General features: G+C 61.0%; 1 protein-coding gene across 9 annotated transcripts in view; it reads left to right on the top strand.

The window, feature by feature from the left end:
• Nucleotides 1-7,528: 7,528 nt before the first annotated feature.
• KLC1 (kinesin light chain 1) overlaps nt 7,529-27,391 on the top strand; it is a 32,480-nt gene continuing 12,617 nt past the window's right edge. For all 9 annotated transcript variants that reach the window (XM_040975000.1, XM_040974999.1, XM_040974998.1 and 6 more), the window contains exons 1-12: nt 7,529-7,726; nt 17,366-17,627; nt 18,607-18,837; nt 19,481-19,559; nt 19,838-20,063; nt 21,942-22,029; nt 22,495-22,596; nt 23,407-23,580; nt 23,665-23,764; nt 25,171-25,220; nt 25,293-25,360; nt 25,555-25,663. In XM_040975000.1, the coding sequence (XP_040830934.1) occupies nt 17,367-17,627; nt 18,607-18,837; nt 19,481-19,559; nt 19,838-20,063; nt 21,942-22,029; nt 22,495-22,596; nt 23,407-23,580; nt 23,665-23,764; nt 25,171-25,220; nt 25,293-25,360; nt 25,555-25,663 (1,488 nt within the window). In that variant the 5' untranslated portion in view covers nt 7,529-7,726; nt 17,366. The remainder of the gene's footprint in view (nt 7,727-17,365; nt 17,628-18,606; nt 18,838-19,480; nt 19,560-19,837; nt 20,064-21,941; nt 22,030-22,494; nt 22,597-23,406; nt 23,581-23,664; nt 23,765-25,170; nt 25,221-25,292; nt 25,361-25,554; nt 25,664-27,391) is intronic.

Below are 27,391 nucleotides of genomic sequence, written 5' to 3'. Positions count from 1 at the left end.
AAAGCAGTGGAGGACGGCACAAAGCCTTGGCACCCTGCACCTGTGTGGGAGACCTGGAAGAGGCTCCTGGCTTCAGATTGGCTCAGCTCTGGCTGTTGCAGCCACTTGAGAAGTGAACCAGCAGATGGAAGATCTGTCTGTTTCTCCTCTCTGTGTATCTGCCTTTCCAATAAAAATAAATCTTAAACTAGAAGCTGTGGTAAATACACACAGCACACAGTTTGCTCTGTGGGCCATGCTGCAGTGCCGAGTTACTACCTGGATGCTTTCATTGCCTGTGAGTGCTGGTTCAAGTCCAAGCTGTTCTGCTTGTGCCCCAGCTCCCTGCTAACAGCCTTGGAAAGCCCCTGAAGGTGGCTCAGGTGCTTCACTCCCTGCCACCACCCGGCTGGGGGCTGGGGGAGCTCCTGGTCCCTGAGTTCGGCTTGGACCAAACCGTGGCCATTGCATCAATTTAGGGAATGAAATAGCAGATGGAGGATCTCTGTCTCTTCCTCTCTCTCTCTTTCAAGTAGTTTTTTTTTTTTTTCAAAGATTTATTTTTATTATTTTTTTATTGAAAAGGCAGATATACAGAGAGGAGAGACAGAGAGGAAGATCTTCCACCCGATGATTCACTCCCTAAGTGAGCACAACGGCCGATGCTATGCCGGTCCGAAGCCAGGAGCCTCTTCTGGGTCTCCCACGCAGGTGCAGGGTCCCAAAGCTTTGGGCCGTCCTCGACTGCTTTCCCAGGCCACAAGCAGGGAGCTGGAAGGGAAGCGCGGCTGCCGGGATAGAACCGGCGCCCGTGTGGGATCCCGGGCGTGCAAGGCAAGGACCTTAACCAGTGCATCACCACGCCGGGCCCTTCAAGTAGTTTTTTAATGGTGACTGTAAGCATGTTGAGTGGACAGGTCCATCAGTACAAGCAGTGCCATCTTGGGACTCTGAAACCCTGCTGGGACCCCCACGTCCCGGGGGAGACCCTCGGCGATTTTTTTGCTGATGCTCACATGGGAGGCCCAGGGTGGAGGCCCAGGGTGCAGTCCCGGGCTCTTGGCTGCAGCTTGGTTCCACCCAGCTGTCGCAGGCTGCTGGGGAGTGATCCAGCGACAGATGTCTGTCCTTCAAATAAGGCATTGGTCCCCTTGCACCTGACCGGTGTCACTCAGCACAGTGCCTGCTGCACCAAGATTTCTGCGCTGTAAGGCCGCCTGGCAGCTGGCCGTGCTTGGGCCGCAGCTGGCCACGGCGAGGATGGGCTGAGGAGCATGTCCTGATGCTGCCACACTGCTGGCCCATGTGCACTGTCTCCTGCCCACTGCCCCAGTGCAGAGCCCCGACATGGGCTCAGGCCTGCATTCCGCTCTCCGTGGGTTGTGGGCTTCCTGCCTCCAGCCCCACCTCAGCGCCTACTTCAGTCCCTGGGTGCACCTGGACAGCGACGCCTTCTTCATGCAGCTGATATTAGTACATGTTTCTATTTCCTAAATGTAGGGGCTGTACTCATTACTTTGTGTAAAACACTGTAGTACCCGCCCCCCCACCTCCAAGAAGGAAAACAGGAAGTCCACTGGATCTTGAGTCAAAATCCGCCCTGTGGTTTCAGTGCATCACTGTCACCGCCAAATCAAAAAGTGATGGCAAAACAACAAACAGAAAGAGGTCCTCTTGGCTCAGCGTGCTTTCCTGCTGCTAATCTGTGCATCCCACTGTCCCCTGTGGAGACGCATGCCTTGTGCAGCGACATGGTGCGTGCGCGTCTGTGGGACAGGGGTTACCTGGGATTGCGCCGTGTGTCCACTTGCAGCGTGCTGGGGAGGTGGCGGAGGATGCCCAGCTTGTTGGATGCCTGCCGTCCCCGGGGAGACCCTGTTGGAATTCCTGGCTCCCGGCCTTCGCTTCTCTCTGCCGTTCTGCCGTTCAAGTAGAAGTGAAAATCTAAGCGTGTCAGGTCTGCGAATGGAAGGTGACACGAGGGCAACACTCCATGGCCCTGTGACTGAAGATGGCGTCCAGTGTCGTGTGTCGAGGGGAAGAGGAGAGACCATGCTGGCTCTGAGTGGACAGGCCCACGGGGAGACCGTGGAGTCAGTCACGCCGTGGCCGTGGTCCCACAGGGAGACCAAGGAGTCAGTCACGCCGTGGCCGTGGTCCCACAGGGAGACCAAGGAGTCACGCCGTGGCTGGGGTCCCACGGGGAGACCAAGGAGTCAGTCACGCCGCAGCTGTCTGACGTGATGACATGTGAGGGCGAGGTCTGCCCAGCTCCTCAGGGACTCCATCAGCCCTGCTGGATGCTGCCTGTCCCACCCTGAGACCAGCCGTGAATACCTGCATGGCCAAGCCGGGATGGGCACTGGGCGGCTCACCCTGGCTGACAGGCGCCCCACTCGGACAAGGAGCCTGCGTGGGGCGTGGGGAAGGGTGTGTTCTGAGCCGGGCAGCAGCGTCAGAGGACTTGCAGCGCACGAGACAGGCTTTCATTGGTCTTGAAGTAAGTATGGGTGTGTGGATAGGGGAAGGAAATGGCCGAAGCTTAAAACCCAGAGCCTGTGCAGAGGGGGCAGTGTCCCTGTGGTGTGAGGGCGCCCCCACTGCCCCCACTGTCCCCACTGTCCCCACTGCCCCCACTGCCCCCACTATCCCCACTGTCCCCGGCGTCTGTGCAGCCCCTCCCGTCCCTGGGAAGCTTTCCACACCAGCTTCCCAGGGCAGGTGCAGTGCAGCAGGTTAGGGATCCTACGTCCTGGGTGCTAACCTGAGCTCTGACTTCTCTGCTCTTGTCTCTGTTTTAGATTTGTTTATTTCTATTTACCTGAAAGGCGGAGTTACAGAGAGAGGAGGAGAGGAGGGGAGAGCGCCATCTTCCATTGTGTCTCCCCCCCAGATGCCAGCAATGGCGGGGCTGGGCCGGGTTGAAGCTAGGAGCTCGGAGCCTCCTCTGGGTCCCCCGCCTGGGCGCAGGGACCCAGGCACCTGGCCGTCCTCTGCTGCTTGTCCAGGTACATCAGCAGGGGCTGGATGGGACGCTGTGGCACTGAGGGGTGGATGTGCCGCAGCTTCCTCTGAAATGCACACCCAGCTAGGCTGGGGAGGTACCCTGGAAGTTGCATGGATTCCCCTTGTAGATTTAAATTCTGACACCAGGCTGGGTGTGACCTGTGGCCCAGGGCAAGGCAAGACTCAGCCTAGATTAGCTCTGGGTCCGGATGCCAAGCCCGGGCACTCCCTGTGACTCGTCCCCAAGCCTCGCACAGACTGCCTGCCCAGCTGGGAGAGGCCCGCCTGTGACTCAGGGCTACCCTTCGGCCCGAGGAGTGCTTTCCTGCACAAGTGGCATCCCATATGGGTCCTGGTTCTAGGCTCAGCCACTCCATCTCTGATCCAGCTCTCTGTTCATGTACCTGGAAAAGGGGCAGAAGATGGTCCCTGCTCCCGTGTGGGGGACCCAGATGAGGCCCTGGCTCCTGGTCACTGCTTCCGTGTGGGGGTTCCAGATGAACCCCCTGGCTTTGGCTTTGTGCAGCTCTGGATTTTGTGGCCCTTAGGGCTGAATCAGCAAATGAACAACCTTGCTTTCTGCATCTTCTCTCTGTCACTTTCAGAATAAATGGATGAAAAACAAAAGTCACTTCCTTTCTCAGGTCCACTTGGCTTGCTGTGTGGAGTACTGTGGTGTCTGTCCGCCTGTGGGCCCTTTGACTGAACCAAGGCATTGCCCCTTCTTCCTGGGTCCGTAGAGCCTGGAGGGACACAGGCCCCTCTGCTTCCCCTGCCACAGAGCCACAGGTTGTCAGCTTACCTGCCGGGCCTTGGCAGGGTGGCACCACACGCCCCTGGCTCTCCCATGGCCCAGAGGTCCGGAGGGCAGAAGCAGGTGGTTGGTAACCACAGCGACCTTCTGGCCTCAGCCCACCCCACCTGGGTCCTGTGATGACCACTGGCTCTGCTCTGAGTCCCAGGCTGTGGGCCCGTCTGCCTGGAATGTGGAACTGGGGATGAAGCATCAGACGTGGAGGAGTGTGGAGGACGGGACACCTGCACCTTGGAAAAAAGAGCCTGGGAGGAAGGCCAGGGCCTTCCCGCACGCAGGACCCAGGCCAAGACCCCGGCCAGGGCCTTCCCGCACGCAGGACCTCCGGCTTCATGGGAGGGGAATCAACTCAAAATGTTCTTCACCTGACAGAAGCAGCCTGCCGGGTACTTGGCTGCTGTCCTGGGACACCTGGGCTCTGACTAGCTGCCCCCGGGCTACTCAGCAGCCATTAGGACATCTTTGAACAGGTGTTTTAGGGTCCACCTCAGGGAACCCCTGGTCCTGCCCACCCCCTGGCTCCTCTCAAGTAGCCCCTTGGGACAGAGGCCGAGGTCCACCTGACACGGGCTCCTGGAAGCACTGAGGGACATGCCGTATCAGTGGCAGAAGGAAACCCTGGGCCGGGGGGCCTAGAGGGGTCCTGTCAGGCCCAGGACTCAGAGCACAGCGGAGGCCCAGCCCTGGGCAGGTGCGGCTTGGGAGGCTTCCTGGCACAGGGGCCTTTGGCTGCATGTCTGTGTACGTTCCTGGCAGTGCTGGTTACCAGGGTGCTGTGGGCATCAAGACCAAGGGACTGAGCCCAGCTGGGAGCATGGGAATTTCACAGTGAGCTCCAGGGTAGGCTGTCCTCTGTGCTGTGGTCCTGCCACCCACTGCTGGGCTCCCTGAGGGCACCTGCTAGAGCTGCCAGACATGCAGGGCACAGGGCAGTGCACCCACCAGCCAGGAGCTCCCTGGGGGCCCAGCCCTAGCTGCTAGTGGTTCTAGGGATGAGCAGAACCTGCGGGGTCTCAGCAGAAGTCGGCCTCAAGGGCGCAGGAGACAAGCCCACCTTACCTGGTAGGGTAGACCAGGACATGTGAAGTCCACGGGAAACCAGGCTTTATTCACAACTGACAGGAGCAGGTGTCCGCTGAGGGCCTCGGAATAGGAGATGGGGGTACAACCAGCCCCACAGGTTGCCCCCACCCCGCCTCTCCCTGGCGGCTGAGCACCCCAAAGTTCCCAGGCCTTCAGCAGCCCCCTCTGTTTCTTGGGTCTCAGAAATGGGCAGCAGACACTTGCTGGGTCAGCCCCATCCTATCCTAACTGACCTCTGCACCACTTCACATCCCATTCACCTGTGTTACGTTTGTGGCCGCGTCTGTGAGCCATGAAGAACCCTCCACTGAGAGTTAAGTGTTCTGTTCTATAAGAAATAGGGCAAATTGGTGTAAGAACTCACGTGTTTAAGATAAAAGCTAGGGCCCAGCAGCGTGGCCTAGCGGCTAAAGTCCTCACCTTGAACGTGCCGGGATCCCGTATGGGCGCCAGTTCTAATCCCGGCAGCTCCACTTCCCATCCAGCTCCCTGCCTGTGGCCTGGGAAAGCAGCAGAGGACGGCCCAAAGCTTTGGGACCCTGCACCCGTGTGGGAGACCCGGAAGAAGTTCCTGGTTCCTGGCTTCAGATCGGCTCAGCACTGATCGTTGCAGTCACTTGAGGAGTGAATCATCGGAGGAAAGATCTTCCTCTCTGTCTCTCCTCTCTGTATATCTGACTTTGTGATAAAAATAAATACATCTTTTAAAAAAAAAGATAAAAGCTAGCTCAGAAACAACCTGTGTTATGTATGAGGTCAAGAGCCCCTGGGGAGGGCGATGGTTAGGGCTGATCTTGAGGTACCAACCTCCGGCGGGGGTCTGCTTGGCACTGACCCTCCCGTCCTGTCCCCGGATGTCTCATCTTTTTTTTTAAGATTTATTTTTATTATTTTTTCATTGGAAAGGCAGATATACAGAGAGGAGAGACAGAGAGGAAGATCTTCCGTCCGATGATTCACTCCCCACGTGAGCGCAACGGGCCGATACTATGCCGATCCGAAGCCAGGAGCCTCTTCCGGGTCTCCCACACGGGTGCAGGTTCCCAAAGCTTTGGGCCGTCCTCCACTGCTTTCCCGGGCCACAGGCAGGGAGCTGGAAGGGAAGCGGGGCTGCCGGGATTAGAACTGGCGCCCATATGGGATCCCGGGTGTGCAAGGCGAGGACCTTTAACCACTTGCGCCACCGCGCCGGGCCCGGATGTCTCATCTTTGAAAAGGAGCCATGCATCCCTCCTCCTTCCGTCCCTTCCCCATGCAAGTGCAAGCAGCACTTGTGGAAGGTATATCTGTGGTCAGGCTGTGCGTACGTGGGCCATGGTGTGCTCAGGCTGTGTGTATGTGGATTCCAGTGTGGCAAGGGCCAGCCAGACCTTGTGGCCCGGTCAGATCTGAGGGCACACAGGAAGCTGCACCTCAGCTTTCCACACAAAGCAAGGCAGGCTGACGGTTCAGAGCAGAGCTGAAGCCCAGGCCTGGGTAGGCATGGAAGGCTTCCTGGCAGAGGTGCCTTTGGCTGCATTCCTGTGTACATTCCAGGCAGAGTGAACAGCATGGTTAAGGGCGTGCTGGTGTGAGCCCAACAAACCAGGGCCGAGGGCATTAAGGGTAAGAGCTGGAGGCTGACAGCACCAGGTCCTGCGCCTTGCAGACAGAGCTGAGGCCCATGAACCTAACCCCAGGGTGAGCCCTGGCCCTCTGGGCTGCTTCCTGTGAGGGTTCCTGCCTGGAATCCTCCCCTTGGGCCCCACCCACTGCCTCAGCTCGTGGGGACTCCTGCTGACCCTCCCAAGGTCCTGGTCATCACTGTCTTGGCTTCTATCCTGAGCATCTCAGGGTGTGACACTGCGAAGTGGGTGATGGGATGAGCTGTCCCTGGGTAGGGGGACAGAGGTGTGGGAGCCAGGGTGTGGGCCTCAGCTGTGTTTGGCCTGCTTGAGCAGGTGCATGCCCTGCCAGTGTCCTCGGTCCCCAGAGCTCCCTGAGTGCATTCGGTGACGGAGAGCACTTGGCAGCCTGGGGTGGGCCGCTCCAACAGCAGTTTCCAGGGCTGGGGGGTGGTCTCCGGTGGGTCCGGCTCTGCGCGCCCTCCCCCACCCCGCCTGCCACACCGCGTCGCTGGCCACGGCGCCGGCGGCCAGGGGGAGCCGCGGGCCCAAGCCCTTGGATCAGCAGCGCCCTCGGCCGGGTGCTGAGTCAGGTCCGCACCCGGGATGCGGCAGCGCCGGCCGCAGCCACCGCCCTGGAGGCCCTGGTAGCGCCAGGCCCGCACGCGGGGGGTGCGGAGCGCAGGCCAAGGGCGGGGACCGTTCCGAGAAGGGCCCGTGGCGGGTCTGCGCCTCGGAGGGGCCGGGCGTGGCCCGGCGCAGCTCCCGCACAGCCCGCGCGGACCTCGGCTGGGCGCCCCGTCCCCGCGCGCGCTCCGGCCCCGCACACCCCCGCCCCGTGCACCCAGGCCTCGACACCCCGGCCCCGCGCGCACCCCGGGAGCCGCACACCCGGCCCCGCGCGCGCCCCCGCCCCGCGCGCCCCGGGAGCCGCCCGCGGGGAGGTGCGGGACCCGGTGACGTCACGCGCGCGTGCGCGGCGTTGTGGGCGGGCGCGACGCGGAGTCGCCATTTTCCGCGGCGGCGGCGGCGGCGGAGTGACCGGCCGGGCGCGAAGCTGCGAGGACGCGTCGGGCTGCGCGGCGGCCCCAGAGGACGGCGCCGCGGGCCGAGGATGCTCCGTGGCTGCCGCGCCGGCGCCCGTCTCCCGTGACCGCGGCACCGCGCCCGAGGCGCTCGCGACGGGCGGCCGCCGTCCCCGGAGCTGACAGCGCGAGAGAGCGCGGCCGCGAACGGGACGGTGAGTGTCCGGCGCGCCCGGCGCCGCCCGCCGCCCTCCCGGGCGCCCCCGTCCCCGTCCCCGACCCGCCGGCGCTTTGTCCCCGCGCGCTGCTCCTCGCGCCCCCGCCCGCCGCGGCACCGCCCTGCCGGGCGCTGTCACCGCGCGAGTCCCTGGGCGGCTGGATGCGCCGTGTCCTGCTGGGCTCGTAGGTCATCGCCGTGTGCTGTTGGGGTGGGCGCCGCCTGCTTTGTGTTTGAGGGGGAGGACTTGCTGAAACCGGGTTTTTCCGGAGTGTGGGAGTGGACAGTGTGGGGTGGCCCCTTAAAACCGCTCCAGGGTGGTCCTGGCACCGCGTGACCGTGATGGAGCCATTGATCGCAGTCAGTTCCCTGTCGCTTGTATAGATTGGGGTGGGGCTGGCCAGGCGGTGGCCGGAATCCTTGCAGAGCCCAACGGGGCCTTGGCCCCGAGTGGTTGAGAGCGAGGAGTGGAGTGGAATGACGCCACGGATTAGACAGCTCAGACCTCAGGGAATTAAGTGTGGGAGGGAGGCAGTCCTCCCCGAGCCCTGAAGAATACAACCTCCTGTTGTCGTGGGGGCTCCTGATGGCGGCCTGGGTGAGGCCCTGCCCACCGACTGGCCCGACGCCATGGCCGGGGCGTGCCACTGGGGGAGCACATGGTATTGGAAGTATTTCAGGGCAAAAACTAGAGTTTACGTTTTCACGTGTTAGATTTCTCCATTCCCCAGCATTGTCACTGTTGGTGGAGGGCTGAAGGCTGTGTTAAAACACGTTCATGTGACAAGGACAAAATGGGAAAGTTAGAGCTGAGTGAGCTGTGAGGACGCTGCCGCTGAGCGGCCTTCCTTGCTGAGCTGAATCTTAAAGCAGCACTTTGTGCAGTCAGGAAGTGAAGGGGGCATCTGTGCAGGAGGTGGTGGGGACCTTTCAGAGACCCCTCAGGGCGTGGGATCCACACCCCAGAGTGTGGGGTAAAGGCTCAGAGATCAGGGCTGTAAATGGTTCTAGATGCGTGGAACCAGTGAGGTGGAACTGGCTGACAGGCACTCGGTGTGGCCTGGGCAGGACCCGTGCCCGCAGACGCTGCACAATCCTGGAGCAAAGTGAGGGCAGTGCCTGCAGGGAAGGGTGTGGCGGGAAGATGAGGCCAGCGGGCTTCCGGGGCTGCAGTGGGCATGGGCAGGACAGGGCAGGGCAGGGGCTGTGATGAGCTAGTTGGAAGCTGTGCACGCCAGGCTTGAGTGTGGGCAGAGGAGCAGCTGGGCAGCAGGATTGGAGCCGGTGAGCTGCCCTGCGGCAGGCGCGCTGTCTCCACCCAGCCCACACCCTGCAGGCCTCTCCAGCAGTGCTGCGTGGTGGTCACCTTCATTTGCTGTCATTCTCCGCTTTCCTGGTGACGTCCACCTTGGTAGTGCCCGTTGAGACTGCTTGTCTCCACTGCATCCCGAGGGCTCCTTGACTGCCATGCCTCCGCAGCAAGCCCAGAGGGGGCCAAGACTGCAAGGCTGGTCCCGGCTGCGGTGGGGAGGGTGTCAGGCGGCCCTTGGGATGTTGTGGCAGAGTGGGGGCTGGGGTGCTACCTGCAGTGGGAGGGCAGTGATGTCCTTGGAAGCCAGGGGCAAGGCAGGTCGTGCTGCCATGGCTGCCATCTCTTCTTGCGGCTGTTCTGTGCTCCTCAGCACTGTGTGTGCTGGGGTCGTGTGTGTTAGGGTTTATGTAGCGTATCTCCACACTTGTTGGTGGCAGGTGGGTTGTGCACACTGTTGAAGGGAACGGATGTGTGTTGGGGAGCGATCGCTTAGAGCTGAGTTTGGGGTGTGTCTGCAGCAGAGGCTGGGAGCCCCGTGTACGGCTGCTCTGCTGACCACCCCGCTGCTCTGAGGCACCAGAAGACAGCAGACCTGGAGCACTCGCTGGAGTTCTGGGGTTCTGGCTCCTTGTGCCTGCCGCAGGCAGCTGGAGGCCGCCGCCCTGCTCATTTGCACCCCTCTCCTGGCCTTGGGCCGCCATGCTGTGCACGGCTGGAGCTGCAGCCTCACGCGGACGGTGGCATGCAGTACTGCTAGTGCGTGATTGTCATCACCTGGGAGGGCCTTGCTCCAGGTTTTGTGTTGTTTCAGCTTATCATTTTTGCCACTGGAAAAAAAAAGATTTTTTTTTTTTAAAGCAAAGTTGAGAAGGGCTGGCACAATGGCTCAACAGGCTAGTCCTCTACCTTGTAGCACCAGCATCCCATATGGGCACTGGCTTGTGTCCCAGCTGCCCCACTTTCCATCCAGGTCCCTGCCTGTGGCCTGGGAAAGCAGCAGAAGACGGTCCAAAGCCTTGGGACCCTGCACCCACGTGGGAGACGCAGAAGCTCCTGGCGTTGGGCCAGCTCAGCTGTGGTCGTTGTGGCCATTCGGGCTGTGGATGGAAGCTGCTGCTGTTTGTCCTTGTCTCTGTAAATCTGCCTTTACAATAAAAAAAAATGTTAAAACAAACAACAACTTGAGAAGTAGAGAGAGAAATATTGTAACTGCTGATTGACTTCTGGCCAGTCGCTAAATCCAGGTGTCCCCTGTAGGTGGCAGGAGCCCGCCCCTTGAGCGTGCTGTCTGCCTGCCTGTGGTCCCTGCCCATGGTCCCTGCCTGCCCGTGGTCCCTGCCTGCCCGTGGTCCCTGCCTGCCCGTGGTCCCTGCCCGCCCATGGTCCCTGCCCGCCCGTGGTCCCTGCCTGCCTGTGGTCCCTGCCCGCCCATGGTCCCTGCCTGCCCATGGTCCCTGCCCATGGTCCCTGCCTGCCTGTGGTCCCTGCATGCCCGTGGTCCCTGCCTGCCCGTGGTCCCTGTCTGCCCGTGGTCCCTGCCCATGGTCCCTGCCTGCCCGTGGTCCCTGCCTGCCTGTGGTCCCTGCCTGCCCATGGTCCCTGCCTGCCTGTGGTCCCTGCCCATGGTCCCTGCCTGCCCGTGGTCCCTGCCCGCCCGTGGTCCCTGCCTGCCCGTGGTCCCTGCCCGTGGTCCCTGCCTGTCCGTGGTCCCTGTCCGTGGTCCCTGCCTGCCCGTGGTCCCTGCCTGCCTGTGGTCCCTGCCCATGGTCCCTGTCTGCCCGTGGTCCCTGCCTGCCCGTGGTCCCTACCCTCTGACTGGGTATTACAGGAAACTGGGTGCAGGAGCCAGGGCAGGTGGCCAGCCCAGCCCTCTGCTGTGGACTCGTTAGGTCCTCAGTATCATACAGTTTCTATTATCTTAAGCTGGGGGCTGTGACATGTGTTCGTGTGTCTGTGAATTTCCTATTTCCTGTTAGCAGATTGCCACTGATTAGTGACCCGCAAGGAGCTGGGTATGACTTGGCTCCCCGACGGACGGGCGCCGGCGTCCTGCAGGCTGTCAGCAAGGGCCTCTCTTAGCTCCGTTGGTGCCACTTGCACCGCTCCGTGCTCTTGGCCTTCAGAGCAGCTGTGGGAGCCCTCCTCTGCGGGTTCTGCTCTGGGAGCCTCCTGCAGGGTCATGGGGATGGGGTCAGGCCACCTGTGTCTCCCCTGGACCTCAGCACCCTGCAGAGTCTGGCCACGGCGGCCCTGGGCTGTGCTGGGCAGTCTGCTGGGAGCAGTGGGGGGCCTGGGCTATCCTCCTTGCACCCCAACACCTCTCACATTTTCCAGCATTCCCAAACAGAGCCCCTGGTAACAGCCACCCTCCGGTGACCTGGAGGGGTCCTGGGGTGTGAATGGGTGGCTGATTGGTGGGAAGTTGTTTTCAAGTTGAGATCCGCTGTCACGAAGTCTGTCCCGGGAGTTACACTGTTGCGTTGGTTTTGCTGCTGCTGTGTCACTGCTGAGTTCCCTGCTGCTGCTCCTCCAGGCAGTGCTGGTGTGTCTGTCATCAGAGGTTTCCTGTAGTTATTCTAGAGTTGCAGAGACATGGAATGGGCGTATTTTGCATCCAGACTTTCCTGGAGCCTCGTGGTCTTGTGGTCCACCCTGTGGCTCCTGCCGGGAGGGTGTCCTGTTCCCGGGCCCGTGCTGTGCTGGCCTGGGGCTGCCGCTCCTTGTAGGCGGCCCTGGGGGAGCCCATTGTCTGACTTTGGGCCACGAGCAGAATTGCCGACACTGTGGGTGGCTGACTGCCCTTTGCAGCTGTGGGGTTTTGGTGGGCTCTCACCTTTGGTGCTCCCTGGGCAGGCCAGCCTCTGGTGCTCGCCAGCCGGCCTCTGGCCTGGAAGCTGTTGCCGTTTCATTGAGGTTGTCCTGCTGGAGTGGAGAGTCCTGTTGGGTGACTTGGGGGCCTGAATGGCTGTTCAATGTTGTTGCCCACTTTAAACGTGGAATTACACCCTTTCTTTAAAAAAATTTATTCGTTTTTTAGTGGAAAGGCAGATTTATAGAGAAAAGGAAAGACAGAAAGATCTTCTGTCTACTGGCTCAATCTCCCAAGTGGCTGCAGTGGCTGGAGCTGACCTGGTCTGAAGCCAGGAGCCAGGAGCCTCTTCCAAGTCTCCCACGTGGGTGCAGGGTCCCAAGGCTTTGGGCCGTCCTCTGCTGCTCTCCCAGGCCACAGGCAGGGAGCTGGATGGGAAGCGGAGCTGCCGGGATTAGAACCGGCGCCCACATGGGATCCCAGCACTTGGATGGGGAGATTCAGCAAACTGAGCCATTGTGTTGTTCCCCCACCCCCTTTTTAATTTTTTAAAGATTTATCTGTTTATTTGAGAAGCAGAGAGAGATTGTCCATCTGCTGGGCCACTCTCCAAATGGCCACACCGGCTGGGGCTGGACCACTCAAGCCACGGGCTTCTTCGGGTCTCGTGGGTACAGGGGCCCAGACGCGTTAGCCATCCTCTGTCGCTTCTTAGTGTATTAGCAGGGAGCTGGATGGGAAATGGAGCAGTGGGCACCCTAGCTGGCACTCAGATGGGAAGCTCAGCCTACTTCCTGTGCCACCGACCCCTGCGTTTGCTTTCTCATGGCGTGTTTAGGACGCGATCCCTCTGCCGGATACTTGTGTTCCTCGTTCTGAGTCGCTTTGCCTCACGGCGGAGTCCTGCGCCTCGGGCTTGCTCCTGTGGCTCCTGCTTTCCCGTCTCTCTGTTTAAGTCTCGTGGGAAACGTGCGGCCCAGGAGCGAGGGGGCGGGGAGAGCTGTCGTTTCTTCTCTCTGTTGTAAGTCCCGTAGACCCCGAGGAGGCCGTGTGGGAGCGCCCGTGGCCGCCGTGCCGTGTCCTTACCCTGACTCCCAGCTGCCCACGAGGCCTTCCGCGTGGAAGTGGTCTCGCGGTCCACGGTGCGGGCAGGGAGTCCGCGTGGAAGTGGTCTCGCGGTCCACGCTGCGGGCAGGGAGTCCGCGTGGAAGTGGTCTCGCGGTCCACGCTGCGGGCAGGGAGTCCGCGTGGAAGTGGTCTCGCGGTCCACGCTGCGGGCAGGGAGTCCGCGTGCTGCCCGGTGTCTGGCAGAGCGTGTGTGGTTCTTCTTTTTCTTTCCTTTTTTAAAAATAAATCCTTTATTTTTGATGTTGTTTACATCGTTGACATGAGGCAGGCTGATTAGGGTCGGGGAGGTGGGCAGGACGAGTGAATGCCTTTCTCTTTTCCCCTGTGTCCGGGGCGGAGGCGGGGAGGACGCAGCTCTCGGCTGCGCTACGTCAGCACCTGTGCATGGGGCTGTCCGCTTGATGTCCCCGTGGAGACCGGGGGCGGAGAAGCGTGTCCGAGGTGTCTGCATAGGTCTGAGATGCTGCTCGTGCCGCTGCTCCAAGCTGAGAAATCCTTCCCGGGCACGCTGGCTGACAGAGTCCACCCGGACACCTGCTGGCCGGGCTCGGCCAGGAGCTGTCCCAGCTGCTCTGCTCTCCATCTTGTGACGTGGCCCTCGCTGTCCTCCGCAGGCCCAGAGGAGCTGGCCGCGTCCTCCCTGTGACTGGCACGAGCAGCGAGGAGGCCTAGTCCCCTCCCGTGACCACAGTTTTTGAGTCCAGCGGTCTCGTGGGGGAGTCCCCCAGGAACCTCACCGGGCTGATGTCACACGTGACCCTCGCGTGTGCCAGCCAGTGCAGGGTCCAGTTCAGTCTGTCACCACATCAGACTGCACACACTCGTGATTACAGTGGCCTGGTCAGTTCCATCTCCAGCTCCGTGTGCTGTGCAGCCCAGCCTGCCATACACACCAGTGGGAATGTCAGCCTAGTTGGTGCAGCGCCCCCCCCCCCATGCCCACCTCCAGCCTGGCGACCTGGGGCAGACACAGGATTGGCTCTGAGGCAGAGGAGACTCAGCAGACCAGCACAGTGCCAGGAGTCTGGAACAGGTTATAAACTAAGGAAAAGCCAGTCAGAAAAAGCACATTTAAAAATCAGTTCTTGGGCCCAGCGCGGTGGCCTAGCAGTTCAAGCTTACACCTTGAACATGTGGAGATCCCATATGGGCGCCGGTTCTAATCCTGGCAGCTCCACTTCCCATCCAGCGCCCTGCCTGTGGCCTGGGAAAGCAATCAAGGACGGCCCAAGGCCTTGGGACCCTGCACTCATGTGGGGGACCCAGTAGAAGCGCCTAGCTCCTGGCTTCAGATTGGCTCAGTTCCAGCTGTTGAGGTCACTTGGGAAGTGAATCAACGAATGGAAGATCTTCCTCTCTCTTCTCTTCTCTGTATATCTGCCTCTCCAATAAAAATAAATAAATCATTTTAAAAATTGAGAAATGAAGCTTTTTCTTTTTTAACATCTGAGAGACATAATGACAGAAGTTTTCCGTGTGCTGACCTGCTCTGCGGTCGCTCAGGGCGGCCTGGCTGAGCCACGCGGGCGGCTCCCACGCGTGCAGAGGCCCTCTTCTGCGGCTTTCCCAGGTGGGAAGGGGCAGCCAGTGCCTGTGTGGGACACTGCGCAGTTTGGCCGGCTATGCTACAACGCTGCTCTCAGAAATAAAGCTTTTTGTATCTTTTGGAAAAGGGTAAAAAATATTTGTATCAGTTAGTATGGAAAATTATGTCTATATTCCATTAAGGAATAAGACACATGTGATAAAATCTGCAGTTGTCCAGCCTTTGCTGCCTCACCCCAGCATGTTCTCTCACCCCACACCAGCCCAGCAGCACCCAGTGCCCTGGACTCCAGGCAGCGGGCGCTCGGCCTGTGCCCGTTCGTCAGGTGGCTCAGCCCTTGTGAATGCAGCATTGGTGTACACTTGGGTTTTTGTTTTATTTTATTTTTTACAAGATTTATTTTTATTGGAAATGCAGATCAGATTTACAGAGAGAAGGACAGATGGGGGGGAAGATCTTCCATCTGCTGGTTCACTCCCCAAGTGACTGCAACAGCTGGAGCTGAGCCGATCCAAAGCCAGGAGCCTCCTCCAGGTTTCACTCTGGCACAGGGTCCCAAGGCTTTGGGCCATCTTCAACTGCTTTCCCAGGCCACAGGCAGGGAGCTGGATGGAAAGTGGAGCTGCCGGGATTAGAACCGGCGCCCGTATGGGATTCTGGCACGATCAGGGCCAGGACTTTAGCTGCTAGGCTACTGCACGGGGCCCCCAGCAGTGGATCTTGTGTGTGCCGTTAGGTACTGCCGCCCTGACTGACATGGCCTGCCCGCAGCCCCGGCTCTTGCTTCCCCATAGGAGCTGTGGCCTCGTGGAGTTCCCCAAGTCCCCGTCAGGCTCGCTTCCAGCCCTGGATCTCAGGCATGCCAGCAGGGGTAGGAGCCCTGCATGGCATTGTCTGCCCTCAGCCCCAGCCTTTGCATGTGCCAGTGGGTGCTGCAGCCTGGCCATGCCTGACCTGCTCCCCACCCAGCTCTCATGAATGTCAGGTGGTTCCTGCCAGGTGAGCTCTGTGGTCCAGCGTGGCTCAGCCTGCTACCGCCCCCACCTCTCCTTGTAAGCCAGCAGGTGCTTCAATCCCGCAGAGGCAAGCCCACAGTATGCCCACAGAATCTGCCCCCAGAGCTGGTTCTTTCCCATTCTGGTGGGTGCTGTGGCCCGAGCTGTCAGGACCCACTCGCTGCTCCAGTCACGTGTGCCGGTGGCTGCCGGGCGTGCTGCCTAGTCCTCCCGGGTCTGTCGTGTGGGCAGCTCCCTCCCCTGCCAGTGAGGGCCGTGGCCTGGTCTGTGGAAGCCCCCAGAAGTCATTCCCTTCCCTGTCAAACACGAACCCAACCGCTCCTACGCTCCTGCGTCCCCAGGCCCCTCTCCCTGGGCGGGTGCAGCCCTCCTGCACCTGACTGGGGGCCAGGCTGGTGTGCCCCGGCCTGCTGTCCTCCACCTTGCCCACTTGCAGGTGTACTGCTGTGGTTAACGGTCCAGAATGCCCACCAGCTACTGGCTGCTTTTCTCCTAGCAGTACAAGGCAACCTAGATGGCTGCCTAGCGCTGTCATTGAACAGTTTTTGTCATAAAGTGAAATGCCCAGTTCTGGGGTGGGGCAGGAGACGTTCAGGTGAGTCCAGGGGTTGGCCCGGAGTGCTGCAGGTTGAGCCGCAGCTGCTCGCGAGCCCAGTGTTCCATTATCGGAGTGCCGGCTCAGTCCCGTGCACGTGGGAAAGCTGTACCGGCTGGGAGACCCGGATGGAGTTCCTGGCCTCTGGTCTAACCTGGAGAAGGATACTAAGTTATAAAGAAATACCTGTGGGCAGACACGAGCTGGCCATTCCGAGATGGCGCATGTGGGCAGCTTCAGTGAGGGAGGGCTGCCCGCTCACTGCCGGCCGCTGGTGTGGGTGAGATGGGGGTTCCTCCGCTCGCCCGTCAGCCCCCCCCCCCGAAGTCGCTGTTCCCTTGTGGTCCCTGGATTTCTGCCTTGCTTGTTTTGTCCCTGCTGTGCTGCACTCTGTCCTCCTGGCTGCCGCCGGGGCCCTAGGTCCGGCAGTCTTCCCTGACCACCCGCAGGGTGCTGCCTGTGCAGCTGAGTCCCCTGGCAGGTTGGTGAGCTTCTGGCCTCCCGCATTCCTTCTGTGTTAGCGCTGGCGCAGCTGGAGCCCAGCCCAGGGCCCGGGGCCTGCCAGCCTGCCCTGAGCTCTGGTTAAGCCCTGAGGACGTTGCCCGCAGAAGGCTGTGGTGTGCTGGCTGCCCGTGGCTTTATGCACGGAGTTTGCTCGTGGCCTTGGCCTCGGCCTTGCCTGTGTGAAGCCACGCGTGGCTCTCTGCAGTGCCTGTCGGGCCTCGTCACCGCAGCCGTGTTCTTTTGTGGAACAAGTGGGTGTCGAGAGTGTGTGTGAAGATCCTACCCGATGCCCGGCCGCGAGTGGGCTTAGTGAACCTGTGCTCCGTGAGCAGGGGGTGCTGCTGTCTGGCTGGGCAGCTTCATCAGTGAACCCCGCGCTGCGTGAGTCCCACCCCTGCGAGGTTCCCAAGGCTTTCCCGTGGCTCGGGTGCCGGGGTAGCCAAGGGGCCTGTGGCTCAGCTGGGTCAGCGTCTGAAACAGTGTAAGGAGTGACAGTTTGACCGAGGGGAGAGCTGTCTTCCTGACAATGATCCCTGTGCAGACTGTCTGCGGTGAGGAAAGAGCAGCAGGTGTGCATCCAGACGGTGAGGGGGCCGTGGAGGGGTGAGGGGGGGTCCGTGGAGGGGCGAAGGGCGGGGGGCCCGTGGAGGGGCGAAGGGCGGGGGGCCCGTGGAGGGGTGAAGGGATGAGTCAGTTCTCAGCTGTCTGCCCTCTCCCTCTGTTCCAGAATGCACGACGACATGTCCACAATGGTGTACATAAAGGAAGACAAGCTGGAGAAGCTGACCCAGGATGAAATCATCTCCAAGACGAAGCAGGTGATCCAGGGCCTGGAGGCGCTCAAGAACGAGCACAACTCCATCCTGCAGAGCCTGCTGGAGACGCTCAAGTGTCTCAAGAAAGATGACGAGAGCAACCTGGTGGAGGAGAAGTCCAACATGATCCGCAAGTCGCTGGAGATGCTGGAACTCGGCCTGAGTGAGGCGCAGGTGCGCGAGGGGCGGGCGCAGGTGCGCGAGGGGCGGGCGCAGGTGCGCGAGGGGCGGGCGCAGGTGCGCGAGGGGCGGGCGCAGGTGCGCGAGGGGCGGGCGCAGGTGCGCGAGGGGCGGGCGCAGGTGCGCGAGGGGCGGGCGCAGGTGCGCGAGGGGCGGGCGCAGGTGCGCGAGGGGCGGGCGCAGGTGCGCGAGGGGCGGGCGCAGGTGCGCGAGGGGCGGCCGCCTGCCCGCGTCTTGCTTACATGCTTGTGGGTTTGGGCATATCAGAGCTTAGAGTCCGAACAGGGGCAGCTGTGTGCGGCCTTGAGGCTTGGGGGCCCCAGTGTGTGTGAGGCCAGCGTGGAGGCTGGCCCGAACAGGTGTCCGTGCCTGCGAGGCTGTGTGTGTCAGGGCTGCCCTGCCGCTGGGGACAGCCGGGAAGGCAGGCCTTCTCCTGAGAGGACTGGTCGGAGTGGCCGTCCAGCTGTGAGTGGGGCCGGAAGACAGTCTGGCCTGCTTCTAGGTGTGGGTACCTAGGTCTGAGGAGTGAGGCCGGGCGGGCACTGGCGGGCAGCCCACAGCGTGCGGTGCCCAGGGTCAGCGCTGGCTCACGTTATTTTCATCGTACTTGACGTAGACGCGAGGAGACCTGACTGCCTGGCTTTCCCGCACAACTCCGGTAGGAGCCCTGCAGCAGAGACAGAGCCAGAGGGCCGCCTGCCCCGCGGCTGCGCAGCCCGTGCGTGCGGCCTTGGGCACGGGAACGGGGCCGTGCAGCTGGCAGAGCTCGCCAGTGTGCCAGGCCCCTCGAGAGGCTCTCGGGTGGGTGCCGTGTGCTGTAAGCGGCTCACCCCGCCCCGTGTTCCCGTGCTAGCCGCCGCGGCTGATGCCCGAGGGGCACCGAGAGGAGTTAGCATAGGCTGTCCTGCGCACGTGCGCGGGGGGACGGAGCCTGTCGGCTGCTCCTGCAGCCTGGCCGTTCCTGCCTGCCCAGGTCATGATGGCTTTGTCCAATCACCTCAATGCCGTCGAGTCCGAGAAGCAGAAGCTGCGGGCCCAGGTGCGCCGCCTGTGCCAGGAGAACCAGTGGCTGCGGGACGAGCTGGCCAACACGCAGCAGAAGCTGCAGAAGAGCGAGCAGTCTGTGGCCCAGCTGGAGGAGGAGAAGAAGCACCTGGAGTTCATGAACCAGCTCAAGAAGTACGACGATGACGTCTCCCCGTCGGTGAGTGTGCGTGCCCCTCAGGAGCTGCAGCTTGTCCCCGCACTGCCGGCCGGCCGCTGCCAGGGCCAGACACGCTGTGCTCAGGGCTTCCTGCGAGATTAGGGCACAGGACTCGATTGGTAGCGCCTGGTTTTACCGGGTTTCCTGTGTTTGGCTTCCAGTAAGTTGTTAGGATCCGATAGGGGCACTGCCATGTGGGTGCTGCCCTCCAGTGCCTGGCAGGACACTGGGCAGTGTTGAGAGGTGTCATCTGGCATGTGAGGCAAAGACTTTAACCACTAGGCTACCGCGCCAGGCCCTGCACATTCATTTCTGAACAAGACTTCAGCTCAAGTAAGGTTCCCTGTCCCACATGAGCATGCTCAGAACTCAGGCAGGGGAACATGGGGGAGCGTCACTGCAGCCTGACACGGGCAGGGGAGCGTCACTGCAGCCTGACACGGGCAGGGGAGCGTCACTGCAGCCTGACACGGGCAGGGGAGCGTCACTGCAGCCTGACACGGGCAGGGGAGCGTCACTGCAGCCTGACACGGGCAGGGGAGCGTCACTGCAGCCTGCGAGGCGGAGCCCCACACTGTTCGGCTGGTGTGACATGCGCGTCCTCGGGGTGGCTCGGTGACGGGATTCTCTGTGCTCTCCGCAGGAGGACAAAGATGCTGATTCCAGCAGAGAGCCTCTGGACGATCTTTTCCCCAATGAGGAGGACGACCCGGGGCAAGGAAGTGAGTGAGGGGAGGGAGGGGCCCTGGGCCGGGTAGGTGGCAGCCGGGCACCGGGCAGCAGGGGTGGTGGTCTGATGCGCCTTTCTGAGGGCCTGCTCTGCTGAAGGAGCCCTCGGCGTGGTCAGCAGGCATGGCCCCATCATGCCGGGCTCGCACAGGGTCAGCTGTCCTGAGGGGCTGGGGGGAGGGCAGGAGCCCACTGGAGCCCAGCCCGTGGGCGCCTGGGAGTCGGGGCCGTGGGCGCCTGGGAGACGAGGCTGACGCACCGCTCCTTGCAGTCCAGCAGCGGCATAGCAGCGCGGCTGCGGCGGCCCAGCAGGGCGGGTATGAGATCCCTGCACGGCTGCGCACCCTGCACAACCTGGTGATCCAGTACGCCTCGCAGGGCCGCTACGAGGTGGCCGTGCCGCTCTGCAAGCAGGCACTCGAGGACCTGGAGAAGACGTCAGGCCACGACCACCCTGACGTGGCCACCATGCTCAACATCCTGGCCCTGGTGTACAGGTCAGTGCCAGCCTCTCTGCGACAGCGCTCAACCCAGCTGGCTCCGAGCACGCTGTGGCCGCGCGGCGAGGACAGCTTTCCAGCCCGGCCCTCAAGTAGCCCACAGCTCTGCTCTGCTTGGGTGTGGCTTTCCTGCTGTCCTGTCTGTCCCTTCCCCAGGTCGTCCTCCTGGGACCCTGGATTCCCCTTGCTCCATGTTGGCACGGTGCCCACTGCAGAAGGGGCCATGGCCTGGAGGCAGGGCGGCCTGCTGGAGGGCATGGGTGAGGGTGTGGGGTGTGGAGACGGCAGCCTGAGCAAGCGGGGTGGAATGGCGAAAAAGGGCTGGGAACCTGTGACGCCGAGAGCAGTGGAGCCTCCGGGCCCTGGTGGGGCGGTCGCTTTCAGCAGCCCAAGCCCCATTGTACCTTGTCTTTGGAGTGTTCGTGTGACATGCTGGCGTCCCTCTGATGTGGGCATCCCACGTGGCTTTCCTCTGGCGGATAAGGTGGGGGTATTCGTCTTTAACAGCCTGACGGCTTTCACACACTGGTCACTCCAGGAAGCTGCCTGTTTTCTTACTGTAAGCCTACCAACAGTACGTGGGAGCCCTGGCAGGCAGGCCAGCGGGGTGGCTGTCTAAGGGCGTGCATGTGGTAAACAGCCCTCGGTTACGTCACAGTGAGAGTTCATTGTGTAAAAAACACCTGGAAAGCAGCTGGTAATGCAGCCTGTTCGTGCTGCTGTCCCACAGCGCATCGCTGATCATAAAGGGACACAGGTGGCTAAGCCTCTGCCTGCTGTGCCGGCATCCCGTATGAATGCCAGTTCAAGGCCCAGCTGCCCCACGTCTGAACCAGCTTCTTACTGACATTTGAGAAAGCAGTGGGAGCTGGCCAGGTCCTCGGGCTCTCGCTGCCCTGTGAAGCCGGACAGAGTGCCCGGGCCTGCTCTGGCACAGCCCTGGCCGTGTGGTCATTCAGGCAGTGAAGCTGAGTGTGCCGGATCTTTGTCACTGTGCTTCAAATCAATTCATCAGAAACAAAACAAAGCTGAATTTGGGGGGCTTCAGAGGTTTAGCAAACCTGTCCATTCCTTCCTGGGGGTTCAGGGCAGGGTTTTGCTGGGGAACCGGTGGACGCCACCTTGGGGGCCACTGGCGAATGGACGCCAGACGAAGACACTGCACTGCGTTGGCCTTGGTTCCTTTTTTGTTTAAGATTTACTTACTTTCACTGCAAAGTCAGATATACAGAGGAGGAGAGACAGAGAGGAAGATCCTCTGCCTACTGATTCACTCCCCAAGTGAGCGCAACGGCCGGAGCTGAGCCAATCCAAAGCCAGGAGCCTCTTCCAGGTCTCCCACACAGGTGCAGGGTCCCAAGGCTTTGGGCCGTCCTCGACTGCTTTCCCAGGCCACAAGCAGGGAGCTGGATGGGAAGTGGGGCTGCTGGCACATTAACCAGTGCCCATATAGAATCCTGGCGCATGCCAGGCGAGGACTCCAGCCACTAGGCTACCGCAAGGGGGCCCTCCCCTTTCCCTTCTGAGGTCTCCACGTTGGCTGAGTCATGCAGTTGGTGCACTCGGGAAGCCTGGGAGCAAGGCGGGAGGGCCATTGGTGGGAGCCGGGAGCTGACGGACATGGGCCTGCCTCATTGCACACAGCCTTGGTCTGTGCCTGTCGGTGGCGCTGTGTGAGGTGACCAGTGTCGGTGGGCCACATGGGCGACCAGGAAGAGGCGGCCATCAGATTTGCTCCCGGGGCCCACCTCGCCTGCCAGCTCCCCCTCCCCAACAGGAGTGTTGTTGTTTTTGTAACTTAAGTCTTTTATTTTCAAAGTTGCAAGGTGGTTTTAAAAGCTCTGACAACACTTGCTGTGTGTTTTCCTGCCGTAGAGATCAGAACAAGTACAAAGACGCGGCCAACCTGCTCAACGACGCCCTGGCCATCCGGGAGAAGACCCTGGGCAAGGACCACCCTGCGGTTTGTGCACCTGCCCCCGCTTGCTCCGTCCTGTTCTCCCCGATGCTTTGTGTCCGACTCACTGTAGTGTTGAACTCCGCAGGGAAGCTTAGGAGCCACTTTGCGCTGAGGTGCAGGTAGGAGGCCAGGGCCGTGGAGTCCAGCCCGCGGCCCGCGCTGCCTGCCCGGCCACCCCTCAGCTGCTCAGAAATCACATTGCATGGACCACTGTAAATTTTCTCCTCAAGCATTTATATTTTTATTACAATCTGCTGAGATTTGCAAATAGATCTATTTTGGTTGACTTTGTGGCTTCCAGAAAAATTAAAAAAAAATCAAGACCCTGTTGATGATTTGTTCACTGCTAGCTTGTGTGTCACCTGCGTTACAGTGAAGCTTTCTTCCTGTTACCTGGGTCCTCCTCCTCTGTGACTGTGCGTGCTCTGCCGGCCCGTGGCCGTGCTGAGTGGCCTCCTGTGTTGGCAGGTGGCGGCGACCCTGAACAACCTGGCCGTGCTTTATGGTAAAAGAGGGAAGTACAAGGAAGCCGAACCGCTGTGCAAGAGAGCCCTGGAGATCCGAGAGAAGGTGGGCGAGGGGCGGGGCATGACGGGAGGGGCGGGGCCAGGCCGGTGGGGCGGGGCCTGGGGAGGGCGGGGCCAGGCCGGTGGGGCGGGGCCTGGGGAGGGCGGGGCCAGACGGATGGGGCCAGGCCTGGGGAGGGCGGGGCCAGGCCGGTGGGGCGGGGCCTGGGGGAGGGCGGGACCAGGCCGGTGGGGCGGGGCCTGTGGAGGGCGGGGCCTGGCCTGGTGATGGGTTATATGGCAAGGGATTGGAAGAGTAAAAGTGAAAAAGTTAGTTACAAAATTGAAATTCTTAAGAAAGACTTATTTTGAATGAAAAGGTAAATTTACAGTGAGGAGAGACGGCTTCTGTCCGCTGGTCCCTCTGCCGTGAGGGGCGCGGAAGGGTGAAAGTGGCTGGCAGAAGTGCAGCCGTGGAGTCGGGGCGTCGTGGGCACAGCGGGGGCGCGCAGGGCTGGTTCAGCGCCCGGCTGCTCCGCATTGAGCCTGCGTCCTGCTCATGTGGAGGGGTGTGTGCCAGGAAGCCCAGGCGGCATGCCAGGCTCCTGCTTGGGCCGGCGGAGTCATTTTGGGGAGTGAACCACCCGATGGACGTCTCTGCTCTGTAGGCCTGACTTGTAGATGCGTAAATCCTCTCCTCTTTTAAATGAGGGTTGGAAAGATTCTGGTTGTTATTCTTCGTAGTGTGTGACCCAGGGGCCTGGAGGGGAGATGCTTCTAAATCCTAGAAAGGCCTAGAAAGTCTCTGATGGGGGAGCAGCTGGGTGGGCTGGCGGAGGAGCAAACGTGTTTGTGCTTCTGCCTTGGCCCCTAGGTTTTGGGCAAGGACCACCCCGATGTGGCCAAGCAGCTGAACAACTTGGCCTTGCTGTGCCAGAACCAGGGCAAGTACGAGGAGGTGGAACACTACTACCAGAGGGCGCTCGAGATCTACCAGACCCAGCTGGGCCCCGACGACCCCAACGTGGCCAAGACCAAGAACAACCTGGTGCGTGGCGGGCGCAGCCAGCCAGGCCGGACTTGCCGGCCGCCGGGCGGCCGCTGACGGGCGCGTGGCCCTGTGTGTCTGCAGGCCTCCTGTTACCTGAAGCAAGGAAAGTTCAAGCAGGCCGAGACGCTGTACAAGGATATCCTCACGCGTGCGCACGAGAGAGAGTTTGGCTCCGTGGACGGTAAGCACGCCTCGCCTCTGCCCGGGCCTGGCCGCCGCTCGAGCTGCTGCTGTGCGAGTCCGCACAGCGTCTTCAGAGCCAGAGTTCAGTCCGGGACACGGAGGGGCTGGGCAGTCGGGCACCAGTTAGGATGGCTGCCTGCCTGCAGTGCCCACCCTGGCGGGAGAGATGATGGTTCGTGGGGGACCCAGCTCGGGCTCTAGCCTGCTTCAGCCCAGGCCTGCCGTCTCAGCTCCCTGGGGAGATTGCCACTGGTGCCTGCTCTGAGCTGAGCCTGCCCCACGCTGAGCCTGCCCCACGCTGAGCCTGCCCCGTGGGCTGAGCCTGCCCCGTGGGCTGAGCCTGCCCTGTGGGAGGGATCCGGTGTGCCAGTGGGAGAGCGGTGAGGTTGCAGTGGGGACGGCTGTGCGCCTCTTGCAGGTACAGCAGCAGGGCCCGCGTGCAGGGGCAGCAGCTCTGACTCTGAGGCTGTCGCCTCTCCTGGAATGGCACCTGGCACTGCAGGGCCCGGACTCCCGCTTGACCGAGTCGTGGCTGCGGCCCGTCTCCTTCCTGTGTTCCGCTGTCAGCATGGAGGTGTTTCCTTACCAGTGGCCAGCGGCTTTCTGCTAAAAGTATTTGTGTGTTGTTGTGTGGGCGCAAAGCCGTTGTTTCTGGGTTGGAATCGTTACCTGCTACGTTCCAGGGTGGCAGGACTCAGCCCAGCTGCTCGGGCGTCTTGGCTGAAGGCCAGACACCTGTCCCAGGGAGGCCTGCTGTCCGTGCGGCCCTGGGTGCTGTGCGTCCCCTCCGGCTGAGGGGCCGTTGTCACACACATCACTGTGGCTTGCGACATGGCTATTCAGGAACTCGAGACTGATGCGCGTCAGTGAGGTGGCCCTTTAAGAGAATCTGGGTTTATACCGTTTTGCTCCCAAAGTCTTCCCTAGTTTTTGTCAATGAAAGGTTCAGTGGCGGGTTGCCAAAATTCTGGACATCTCCGGTGTTCTGTGAGTCTCTGGCATTTAGGATGTTCTATCCCAGGTCCTAGTGTTTGTCAGGTCGTGCTGATTCAGCGTCCTTGGTGCTGGACGGGACGGCTGGCTGCTTGTCCCTTGGTGTCCGTGTCTGACTCACAGGCGCCCTCTGCAGTGAGAACTTGTTCTGTGGACTGTAAGAAGCAACAGTCCTGACCGGTGCCATGCCGCAGTGGGTTAAGACGCCGTCTGCTGTTCTGTCTTCCCATATGGGCGCTGGTTCAAGTACCGGCTGTTCTCTGTCTCTGGGACTGACTTTCAATTAAATAGATAAGCATAAAAAGAAAAATGCCTGGGAGGGACCCTGCAAGGAGCAGAGGCAGCCTGGAGCATGGACGCTGAGGCCTCCCTGCCCCGTGGCCCTGGGTCTGAGTGCCCCTTCTCCCCTAGGCGAGAACAAGCCCATCTGGATGCACGCTGAGGAGCGAGAAGAGAGCAAGGTAAGGGAGGGCGGGGGAGGCCCTCGCACCCTGGCGCCCACCGCCTCATGCCCATCGTCTATTGTGATGCAGGGGAAGCAGAAGGCTGGAGCGGCTTTTGGGGAGTATGGCGGCTGGTACAAAGCCTGCAAAGTTGACAGGTAGGAGAGCGTGGTGGTCAGGGCGTGCCTCTGCGGCTACTGTGGCCAGCACTGGGCGGTGGGGCCACTGGCCGAGCAACTCGCAAAGCTTCGCTGCGGGACCCTGGGTCGGGAGGCCCCGTGCTGATCGCACGCCTGTGTGTCCTTGGCTGTGCGAGGCTTGTGTTCACCGTGTCTCACTGTGCCTTCTGCAGTCCTACAGTCACCACCACTCTGAAAAACCTCGGAGCTCTTTACAGACGCCAAGGGAAGTTTGAAGCCGCTGAGACACTGGAGGAAGCGGCCATGAGGTCACGCAAGCAGGTGAGTGGGCTGCTGGGACCCTCGGCTGCTGGCTTTTCACCTGCATGGTGCAGGCAGTGGGAATGTGCCTGCTGGGCCTGGGTGGGCTGGAGCCGAGAGCCCAGCACTCAGCCTGTGTCCCCCACAACAGAGGGTGATGGGCCCACAGCTGCCTCCCAGGCACATTAGCAGGCAGCTGGAGCGGAAGTGGAGGAGCTGGGCCCTGCACTCATACTGAGACAGAATGTACTTCTGTAACTAGTGCCTACCCCTGAATTTTGAATTTTGAATTTTAAAAGAATGATTAATTTGAAAGGCATAATTACAGAGTGAGTCACCTTGCATCCTCTGGTTCATTCATTCAGTGCTGCAATGGCTTGGCTGCTGGGGGTGGGCGGGGTCTCCCGTGGCTGCTGGAGGTGGGCGTGGTCGGCCCTCTGCTGGTTTCTCAGACGTGTGAGCAAGGAGCTGGGCAAGTTGAGCAAGTTGGGCTTAAACCAGCACCCATATGGAATGCAGGTGTCACAACGCTAATGATCGTTATTTACATGACTTTGAAAGTTAGGTTTTCAGAAGAGCGAATTTTGGGATGGAGACCCGGAGGAAGCGTGAGGAAGACCCTAGGAGGGCCCAGGCAGGCCGGCGATGTGCAGTGCACACTGGCCTGCTGGATTAGGAACCCCTCTTGGCAAGCAGGTGGCTTTGCTTGATGCAGACTCCATGCGTATCTGAGGCTCTCCTGGGCCAGAGTCAGGTAGCATTCCGCACAGGAGGGGGAAGGATGGAGCCACGCAAGAGGCCAGGGGATGCCACCTGCACAGTGTGTCCGTAAGCTGGAGTCACTGGGTAACGTTGCCGCCTGCAGTGCTGGCATCGCATAGAGATACAAGTTAGAGTCCCGGCTGCTCCACTTTGCATCCAACTCCCTGCTGCTGCCCCGGGAAGCAGCACAGAATGGCCCAAGTGCCTGGGTCCCTGCATGTGGGCAATCTGAAAGAATGTCCGCCCCTAGCTTTGGCTGTGGACTGGCCCAGCAGCAGCCGGCGTGACCGTGGGGGCGTGGAGAGCACGTGGAAGATTGTCTCTGGCAAACGCTGCCTTTCAAATAAAACGATTTTTAGAATTTACTTACTTTTGTCGAAAAGACAGGATTACAGAGGCAGAGAGGGGACGATGTCCCGTTGTCTGGTCGGCGGCCTGCGGCTGAGCCAGCGGCCCTCGGGCTTTCGGCCGGCTCCATCCTGCCCCGTGAGGGACGTTTGCTGTTACCGAGCCCGTGTGCGTTACTGGCCAGTTCCTCCAAGCGTGACATTGGGCCAGCGTGAGACGCAGCTTCTCATGTGGGCGGCCGCCAGTTTGTATGCTGGCTGCTCTGTTCCCCGCAGCTTCCTGCTGAAGTGCCCAGGAAAGCAGCAGAGGCCGGCCCGGGATGTGGGCCCCTGCAGCACGTGGAGACGCCAGTGACGCTCTGGCCCCTGGCTCTCGTGCTGCCATGGCTGCCGGAGGAGCCGAGCGGGGGTGGAAGATCTCTATCTCTGTTTTTCCATTTCTTTCTCAGTAACTTTCTTTTTTATTTTTTTAAGGATTTATTTTATTTTTATTGGAAAGGCGGATATACAGAGAGGAGAGACAGAGAGGAAGATCTTCCGGCTAATGACTCACTTCCCAAGTGAGCGCAAGGCCGATGCTATGCGGATCCGAAGCCAGGAGCCTCTTCCGGGTCTCCCACACGGGTGCAGGGTCCCAAGC

The sequence above is a fragment of the Ochotona curzoniae genome, unplaced genomic scaffold (genome assembly GCF_017591425.1).
Source record: "Ochotona curzoniae isolate NIBS_2020 unplaced genomic scaffold, NIBS_Ocur_1.0 contig_2688, whole genome shotgun sequence".
NCBI classification, from domain to species: Eukaryota; Metazoa; Chordata; class Mammalia; order Lagomorpha; family Ochotonidae; genus Ochotona; species Ochotona curzoniae.
The sequence above is the reverse complement of the archived record's forward strand: the minus strand, read 5'-3'. Positions and strand labels throughout refer to the sequence as shown.